The sequence below is a fragment of the Pinus tabuliformis genome, chromosome 6 (assembly GCF_031772625.1).
Source record: "Pinus tabuliformis cultivar Carrire ecotype Pingquan chromosome 6, CPIR1, whole genome shotgun sequence".
Lineage (NCBI taxonomy): Eukaryota > Viridiplantae > Streptophyta > Pinopsida > Pinales > Pinaceae > Pinus > Pinus tabuliformis.
In genome coordinates this window covers 748,381,930-748,391,947 of record NC_142292.1, presented here as the reverse complement: position 1 = coordinate 748,391,947, position 10,018 = coordinate 748,381,930, and the positions used below count along the sequence as shown (strand labels likewise).

Here is a 10,018-nt window from a genome sequence, read left to right as displayed (position 1 = left end):
AGCGAGAGTCTTACATTAATGGTGCCTCCCCATGCAATGAGGGCGGCCAAGAAAAAATATAGGAAACCCTAAGTGCAAAACAAAAAGCCTAATCGCCAGAGCCAAATTTTGTAAACATATCGAAAGAAAGCTTTTCAAACAGATGATCCTTTCGATTGCAAGTCGCATCTTGCATCGCAAAAGCCACTTTTACTACTGGTATTGCAATGTTCATACGGCCGGGTCAGCTTAGGAAGGTGAATGTTTCTTTGGTTTTAACAACAAAATTTCCCTTTTCTTGATAATTTTGTTTTTGTGCGGCAAGTTTGAATGAATGGGTTCTGTTCATGAATTTTAAGTCGGTAGCTACAATTTTGTTTTTCATGCTGCATATTTGAATGAATGGGTTGTGTCCATGAATTTAAATATTTGTTTTTTCTGCAGTCATCTAAGATATGATCCTTTTGCTTGCGAATTGCATCTTGCATTGCACAATCCACTTTTACTACTGATTCGGAAAGGTTTAGACTTCATATGGTTGGTCTGCAAGGACTTGGAGTTACGAAGGTGAATGTCTGTTTGCTTTTTAACAACACAAGTTTTCTTTTCTTGAGCATTTTGTTTTTATGTTGCATGTTTGAATGAATGGCTCCTGTTGATGAATGTTAGGTAGTAGCTACAAATTTGGATTTAGCTGTGCTTACTTTGGTGATTGGTTTGTTATTCAGCTTAATGGTAAACTCAAAACAACAAATTTTCTCAAAAGAGTCCAAAAAGTTGTGTCGAGTCTGCACTTGCTCATTGAGACAAGTGGACAATGTCGAACACATTCACCCTAGCCAAATTACCAGCCAACACATAAGTAATTCATGTGCAGGGACTGGTTATGATGCAAGTAGTTTTCTGGTATAAGAATGTTCTGCATAAGGACTTGGGATTGATTTGGAGCTGCTAGATATACCACATTCACCACTATCATGGACATGTAGACGTGCCTTACAAAGATGTTATGAGTCATGACCTGCTTACATGCTTCTGCTGAAAAGGTCCTTAACATCATCAATAATCAATGATGGTAATAACTTATCAAATTATCAGTTACAGTACATGGACGGTGAATATTAATATGTATGAGAATTCTCTTTTTCGGTTATGGTTAGAACATGTAATTCTACTCTTGTGATTCGTGAATGGCTTTGAATCTTGACTCTGTTCTTTTATTTTATTAAAAAAACATTTTTATGTCCTTTTTACTTGTCATTTCCATGCCATATTTCGATCCTGGCTTTTCATAAATCTGGTGGATCTCCATCTGGATCTGTATCGATATTCTGGTAACTTAGCTAAAAAAACATAAAATGTTAATTATTTTAATGGAGATTTTAAACAATCAAACTGGCTGGTTGGGCCCTGGTCAAATTGATTAAACCAGCAGATTGAACAGGTTGAACCTGTTCACAACTCAGTTTGAGGTCCCCAAGGAGTGAACTGGACAAACTGCAAATTACTATTTCTCGTAGTCATGTGTCATTGTAGAAAACAATTTTAGTTGCTCATGTTTAGCTCTGATTCTGTGTTCTTGGTGGCTGTCCCAGTGATATCACTGTAACAGGGAAGCACATTTGTCTTGATTGAGTTTTCTTGTCTGTTGGTAAAAATGTGGTGATGCCCAAGAAAATATTGGTTTGAATCAAACTACATTCAGAAGCCTAGATTGATGGTGAGGAGATCGAATATTTGGGGCTTTTGATGCTGAGCATTCACTTTGAAAGTCCACTTACCCATTTTGGAGGATACATAGAGATTGTACTTATATCTGGCATGTTTAGTTATATCTTAATAGAACTGTTCTCTGTTGTATGAACAAAGAGTATTCAAGTACATGGCCCACTGCTCCTTGTTTTGGGTTTTATGATTCAACCAACAACTTTTTTTATAAACTTTGAAACAGAAACTATGGTTTTCCTTCAGAAATAACACACGTCCAGCACCACAAATCCCTGGAATTTAAGGCAATTTTATGTCTCATGCATTTCAGATTCATATTTGCAATTAAAATAGTAGATGAGGATAGTTCTTGACAGTAGAGGTTTTTTCTTTATAATGAACTATTTCATTTATTCTGGGCTCTTCACATGCTTGGTGATGCATCTTAAAGTGCCAAGTATTCTGAGTTAAGTCAAACAACGGAACAATTACAGAAGTCCTAATGTGCTTGCTAGGCTGCAATCAGCCCACTGTACAAGAAAAAGGAACAGCTGTGCTATGGGGCTCTATGATAATCTCATTTGAATGCAGGCACCATCCTACTCCCTTGTAAATGAAGATCCCCTGCATAATTTTGAGTATTTTAGTCCAGAATGCCAAAATCTTGGAAAAGCCTTAACATAATTTCAACCCATATGTTGGCGTTATGTTTTTGGAAAAGCTATATGCGATGGGATTCTGCTCTGTTTCAACCTCATTTATAGCTCCAACTTCATCATATTGCATGCCTGAACCCAGAACCGAGATGGAGGTAAGTGTTGTGATAATTGCAATTGGAGATTCGTTTCTGTAGGTAAGTTTTGTGATAATTGCTATTGGACATTCATAAACCAGAAAAGGGGCTTCTGCATGATATTGCATGTGACATTTTTGGGTTTTTCTGAATTGGGCTTGCCTAGATTTCTCTGATTTGCTTCTTGGTGTTTGGATTTTAACATGTACAGTACAGTTGATTCACATTTTGGCCTAACCGGGGGGAATTCTATCCTTAGATAGGAGCATGCATAGAATTTTGTTTAAGGATAAAGAAATTGAGGAGGATCTCAGCTGTTGAATTTATTGGCAGGGAAAATCCTGACAGGAAGCATAGTGAATGCCCTGTTTTTGCATTTGGGTATTTTTCATATGCATTGAGCCCTCTTGGTGTGGTCGATTTTATTGGAAGGCTGCCGAGATAAGCGCCTTTTCTTTCTCTTTATTTTAGTTTTCTGGGAGGCATAGTATATTTTATAGAATATGGCTGCTGGGAACCGAAAAGTTTCGGCTGCAGCTGCCCGAGCCCATACCAGAACGGGCAAGTCGGACAAAAGATCTGATGCATTGAGTGGAGGTAAGTTAGTTTAACCTAAAATTGTTTTCTGCTCTTTCTGATCATTAATGGCAATTTTGTTGTAGTTTTGAATGCCTTCCCTATTTTATGAGCTAACATACTCAAATACTCAAAGTGTTAAGCAAAGGTAACAACATAGCATTTCAGGTATATTGAGAAAATTAGCCATTGTTTTAATGGTGGGGTTCCTTGCATGGGCATCCAAGTCCATCCAGCCGCCCCCTTCTGCTATCTGTGGATCTCTGAATGGCCCTCCAGTTATTGCCCCTCGAATTCGGCTTCAAGATGGAAGACATTTGGCCTACAGGGAAAGTGGAGTTCCCAGAGAGAGAGCAAAGTATAAGATCATTATGGCACATGGTTTTACAGGATCCAGAAATGATACCTTTCCAGCTTCTGAGGTAATTGCAGAATGGCATTCAGGTTTTGCAGGAAATTGTGAAAGAGATGGGAGTGTACATTGTAACCTTCAACAGGCCTGGGTACGGAGAAAGCGATCCTCATCCTAAGCGATCTGTAAGAAGTGCGGCTTTAGATATTGAACAGCTTGCAGACCAACTTGATCTTGGTCCCAAATTTTATGTGATGAGCTTCTCCCTTGGGGGATACACGATATGGGGATCCCTCAAATATATACCACACAGGTTCTCATCTTTTTTTTTCCCAACTTAGCATCTATTGTCTATGATATTAGTTGATATAATACTAAATAGGGTGCACACAGAGAACTTTGCAGTCTCTGTGACTATAGTTAAGAAACACAACGGTTGTGTTAGATCCTTTTCTAAGAAATTTTGGGATTCTGCACTTTAATAACATTGAAATATGAATGATGGTAACACAGGTTAGCGGGTGCTGCACTCTTAGCACCTGTAATAAACTACAGGTGGCCTGGTTTCCCAGTTAATTTATCTAAAGAAGCTTATTATCAGCGAGCCCGACAGGATCAATGGGCACTTCGTGTTGCTTATTATACCCCTTGGCTGACTTATTGGTGGAATACCCAAAAATGGTTTCCTTCTTCAAGCGTTATTCAAGGGACATGGAAACCTCTGAACAGGCATGTCCGCGAGCTAGGCCGCAAATTAGCTGCAAGTGGAAGATCTGCTGAAGTATTTATTTTTCCTTGATCTAGGCCTTATACCTCTCACTTCTTTTTGGAAAGTGAATTATAATTTCTTGTCTATTTATGTTATTTTACGTGGTTTGCAACTCAGACCTTCACCTCTACTTTTCCTAGAAACGACCATTTTCAAATGGCAAGTCAGAATGCTATGTTTTTCAACTAAATTGAATTTCGAAATTTGCTTGAGGTTGACTGACTTTGGTTTCCATCTAAGACCTTGATCTCTCCTTTTCCTAGAAAAAATCATTTTCAAAAGTCAAATCAGAATGCTATGCTGTTCTTAATGAAATTGAATTGTGGAATTTGCTTGAGGTTGATTGACTTTTCTCTTTCTCAATAAACCAATGCTAAGATTAGACAAAGAATTCCAAATTAACAAGATACTGGTATTGTGCCTGATTCTGGATCCAAGATTTGTTTTCTCCTTATTTACTGATTCATTTGCCTCTGCAGCGTTTGAAGGCAACATTGATGGTCATGTTTGGCAAGTGGGATTTTGATCCTTTGGAACTCAATAACCCATTTCCTAACAATGATGTTTCAGTTCATATATGGCAAGGGGATGAGGATGCATTAGTGCCGGTGACTTTGCAGCGTTACATTGGTGAAAAGCTTTCTTGCATCCACTATCATGAGCTTCCTGGGGTTGGTCACTTATTCAACCTAATGGAAGGCATTCCTGATCGTATTTTGAAGTGTTTTTTGTTGGGAGAGCAATGTTAAAACAGGGTTAATTAGACCTGTATCTCAGTTACTCCATTTAGGACCAAGTGGTTTTCTTTTTTGCAATATATGGATATTAAACTTAGTGCTTTGCATCTCTGGAATTTTCTCCAATACCCCTTTTCACGGGCAGTTGTTGCAGAGCATGTACAAATGATTTGTTGCAGCTTTATGTACTTTCCATTGCAGCCATATCTGCTTCACTTTCCATTACTCTTTTCATGAAATTAAATGACATGGTCAAATGCTTAATCTTATATGATAGCGAAAATCACATGGTCAAATGCTTTTGCTCTTGAAGTATGATTAGACTGTGGGTTATTGTTTTCTAAGGTTTTGTGCATGTGGGGTTAAATTAAGTTTACGTTTAATATGTTTCTTCGATTATTTGACATTAGTACTGATGAAATTGCTTGACAAATGAGATATGATTAGACTGTGGGTTGTTGTTTTCTAAGGTTTTGTGAATGTGCGGTTAAATTAAGTTTAATTTTAATATCTTTCTTAAATTATTTGACATTAGTACTGATGAAATTGGTTGACAGAGTGCCTTTTGAAGTTCTGGAATTTTTTTAAAGATACGATTAAATTAATTTTAATTTGGATAGACTTATAAAATTATTTGCCATGGTACCATAATATTGGCTGCAACCAACAAGCAGTAAATCAACTGCAACTCTATCCAATGTGGTGAAATATCCAGCAGTTGAATCAAGAAAAATACCTGCAAGCTGACAGTTGTAATTTCCTCAAAGACTCAACAATGAAAATAAGAAAAATGCAGATGTGTCCGAGACTCAAAAGCTCACAAAGATTAGAACGTTGCGCACAAAATAGTGAAGACTCTTTGCCTTGCAAATGTTTCCATAGACATTAAGAACAAAAGATAAAATACATAATGGAGAATAAAGATGAACTGTGTACCAAAATTTTCCTTATATAAGGAAGTCGCAAGAGTTCATATGCATGTTCTTTGTATTCTTCAACGAGGATAGTGCATAGTGAAGCAACCTGATCCAACAATAAAAATTAAAAATTTTAATAAGAAAGCAGTATCCCCTAAAAAATACAGTTATAACGACTTTCTTCCAGTTAAGGAAAGATTAATTATAAACAATTTACCCTTCTTGGATTGAATCAAGAGGCTACATATTTACAAGTAAAAAGGAATTCACCTCATCTTCAAGCCATCTTGTCCAATAACCATAATGCTAAGTTGTCGAGCATGAACAATACTCTTAATCCAGCAGTACTTCATTCTCCATTGCACTCTATCCCTTCAGTATGAAACTTTTGCAGAGAGCATCAAAAAGTACAGCATTGTCTTTCAACAGGGACAGCTCTAGAACCAAAATGTTTGTCCAGTACTTTAATACAAATAAATTAAAAATAGCATGCATGTAAAGAGAAACAGGGTAGCAATAACTAATTTAAAACACATTAATAGAGGTCAGTAATACAGAACCTGCCATGACAAAGGCTCTGTGACTGATTCTGTTTAGCACAGTTATTGTTAGGAGGAACAATAACCCCCTGAACTTTCATACTCTACCCCTATTCCTATACTAAGAACCAGAGAAAACACCAAATTTCATCTCGGTAGCCATACATTAGAAAGTAACTTTAAATTGCAATGTTGCACAAAAAAGAAACATAGACTCAATTAAAATTTATGTCCACCTGTACGGACAATGGGTGTGGATTTACAACATCATCCTGGTAAAATATATATCCTGTCTCTGCCATTATTCTATTTATTTGAATATTATATGTCACTTGTCTTGTATAGTTAAATGCTTCATGCTATTATTCTATTCCTTTGAATATCATTTCTTCTTGTTGTGTATGGTATATGATTCATTGCCTGCTAAGAAATGTCCATAAATATGAGAAATACATAGTGTTTTAAATGGTGGGTTTGCCAAAATGGAATCTAAAAACACTATATTTGAGGACTTAAGAATGTAAAACAAAATACTTTGAAAAATACAATACATGAATTTAAAATCGGTTTCAAAATTTTAATAATGTTAATGTTTTACTTCTACTGTCAACCAGTAATGTAAGTGATTTGTTTTAACATTTGCAAATAACAAATTTCTTCACTTTTCATTTACCATGTACAACAAAGCATGCTGCCAATAATCTATTGAACCTATTGAACTTTAAAAGTATGAACGCGTTCTACACTTACTATATTAATATGAATGGTTTGGTTTTGGTTTTGTTCTTCTAATATCAAATGTACTGGTACAGGATGGTTATTAACTTCGTCACTACATACCTTTATATATGCTTCACTATCTATAAAACTTTCTTCCTTTCACTAATCCTATCGGCCTCTCTTTGTACCTTTTGGGACAATTGCTAGTATGTAACTTTTGATGCTTAATAGTTGTTTTTTATGCAAAAAGTAAGTGATAGCTAAATTAAAGTAAAAACAATAAAAATCTAAAATTGCTTATACACAAATGCTTTCAACAATGAAAATTATAAATATTAAAAATAAAGTTGCTTTATTTACATAGTTATTTGTTATTTGAATTAACAACCATTTAAATTTATTATTAATATTTTTTTTACTAATTTCTTATTGATATTAAGTAACATTATATAATTAAACTTGCACATATACATTTTCACTCCTATTTATTAAAGTGTTGAAAAAAATATAAATAATGGTGAGATTTCATGATATTCATATATAAATGTAATTGATATATTGCTTAAATTTATTTTTTATTTTTATATAAATATCGTAAAAAAAATTATTTATCATATTCATTATATATTATTGGATGTATATATAAAAATAATATATTATAATTATTGTGGATGTGTTTATTTTTATAAAGTATGTTTTGAAAGTAAATTGATATTAAAATATTCTTTTACCATGATTTCTTTATAATTTGTGGTTGGAAATTTATTTTTAAATAATAAATAAATAAAAGACAAAATGTAATGACATAAAAATAATCAAATAAATTTTACTTTTCCACTATTTTTTATGCAAATACTTGCTTAAATTATGGTGGGCAACTATCCACATGGCATTATGTTGTGAAAAGATTGCAATGACAATCATTATTATGACTTTTATATTTTTTATTTTTTAATATAATTTTTATATCTCATAATTCAATTTAAAACTACATAAAAATAACCATCAACCAATTACAAAAAAACAATTTACATTTTAAAAAATTAAAAATTATTTTTTAATTTTCAAAAGATTCAATTTAATATATTTTTTTCATATGCATGGTAAAACGAGGTAAATATCCATGGTTAAGGATCTTGTTATAATGTAAGTATTAAGTTTTAATTTAAACAAGTGTACTTGTCTCTTATGAAAAAATAATTAATAGCTAAATTAAAAAAACTAAAACTGCATATAGACTAATGCTTTCAACAATGAAAAATATAAATATTAAAAATGAAGTTGCTTTATTTACAGAGTTATTTGTTGTTTGAATTGATAGTTTTTAATTTATTATTGATATTTTTTTACTAATTTCTTTTTAATATTAACTAAATTTATATAATTAAGTCTATACTTATACATTTTTACTCGTACTTATTAAAGAGTTGAAAGAAACATAAATAATGGTGGGTAATAACAACGTATTTCTATATAAATGTAAATGTAATTGATATATTGTTAGTTTTATATAAATATTGTAAACAAATATTTACGACATTCATTATATATTATTGGATATACATATAAAAATAATATATTATAATTATTGTGGATGTGTTTATTTTTATAAAGTATATTTTGAAAGTAAATTGATATCAAAATATTGTTTTTATATAGTTGATGAACTCTATATAATTTGTGGTTAGAAATTTATTTTTAAATAAAAGAAAGGAAAATAAAGGACAAAATGTAATGACATAAAAATACTCAAATAAATTGTTATTTTAACACTTGGTGAATAACTTTTTTTTTCATATTTTTTATTTTTTAGATATAATTTTTATATCTCATTATTCAATTTAAAACCACATAAAAATAGTCATCAACCAAAAAAAACAATTTACATTTTAAAAAATCAAAATTATTTTTTAATTTTCAAAATATTTAGTTTTTTCAAAATTTTAATAAATTTCATAGAATTTGTTTAAAAATTTCAAAACTAATAAAAGTCATTTTTGTTTACCAAAGCAAAAAAGAATATAACCTATCTTCGACAAGCATAACAAGTGCCATATACAATGTTGTTACTTATTACTGCCTCTTATGCAAAAAGTAATATATATATATATATATATATATATATCTATATATGAAATTAATATAATATGAAAAACTAATATAAAAGTGTTATAAAATAAAATATTTATAAAATATTTTCATTTTGAATTGAGTTATAGTTTTTGTGCAAGTGGTATTGATAAACCATAGTATTAGCCCATGGTATTGAAACAAAATCTATTTACAAGTTAATAATATCTATGGTAAAGTGGGAATAAATATTGATGGTTAAGAATCTTGTTATATTGTAAGTATTGAGTTTTAATTTGTTTGAATTGATAAGCATTTTAATTTATTATTAATATTTTTTTTACTAATCTCTTATTGATATTAAGTAAAATTATATAATTAAGTCTTGCATATATACATTTTTACTCACTCTTATTAAAGTGTTAAAAAAAACATAGATAATGGTGGATAGTAACAACTTCTAGTAAGTGTATTTATTTAAATTTTATGTTATTGGTATATAAATGTAATTGATATATTATTTAAAGTTATTTTTTATTTTTATATAAATATTGTTAAAAAAAATATTTACAATATTCTTATATATTAGTGGATGTTTATATAAAAATAATCTATTATAATTATTGTGGATGTGTTTATTTTTATGAAGTATATTTTGAAAGTAAATTGATATCAAATTATTATTTCTATATAGTTCATGAACTCTATATAATTTGTGGTTAGAAATTTATTTTTAATAAAAAATAAATAAGGGACAAAATGTAATGACATAAAAATAAGCAAATAAACTTTCATAATGAATTTTATTGTAGTATTTGCACAGCAGAATGCCATATGGTTAGTTGTCCATCATTTTTTT

The 10,018-nt window shown here is 31.3% G+C and overlaps 1 protein-coding gene across 1 annotated transcript; it reads left to right on the top strand.

Annotated features, from left to right (window-relative positions):
• Positions 1 to 2,174: 2,174 nt before the first annotated feature.
• Positions 2,175 to 5,182, top strand: LOC149260900 (uncharacterized). Its single transcript, XM_089421339.1, has 5 exons — positions 2,175 to 3,076; positions 3,224 to 3,477; positions 3,509 to 3,720; positions 3,921 to 4,188; positions 4,656 to 5,182. Exons 1-5 carry the CDS (start codon positions 2,983 to 2,985, stop codon positions 4,923 to 4,925), a joined length of 1,098 nt encoding a protein of 365 aa, XP_089277465.1. The 5' UTR covers positions 2,175 to 2,982; the 3' UTR covers positions 4,926 to 5,182.
• The last annotated feature ends 4,836 nt before the right edge of the window (positions 5,183 to 10,018 follow it).

Bases quoted from the DNA above. Each gene is read 5' to 3' on its own strand.
- LOC149260900 (XM_089421339.1), top strand. From the start codon at position 2,983: ATGGCTGCTGGGAACCGAAAAGTTTCGGCTGCAGCTGCCCGAGCCCAT. The intron at 3,077-3,223 runs GTAAGTTAGTTT...ATAGCATTTCAG, and splicing joins ATCTGATGCATTGAGTGGAG to GTATATTGAGAAAATTAGCC. The intron at 4,189-4,655 runs GTATTTATTTTT...TTGCCTCTGCAG, and splicing joins CAAGTGGAAGATCTGCTGAA to CGTTTGAAGGCAACATTGAT.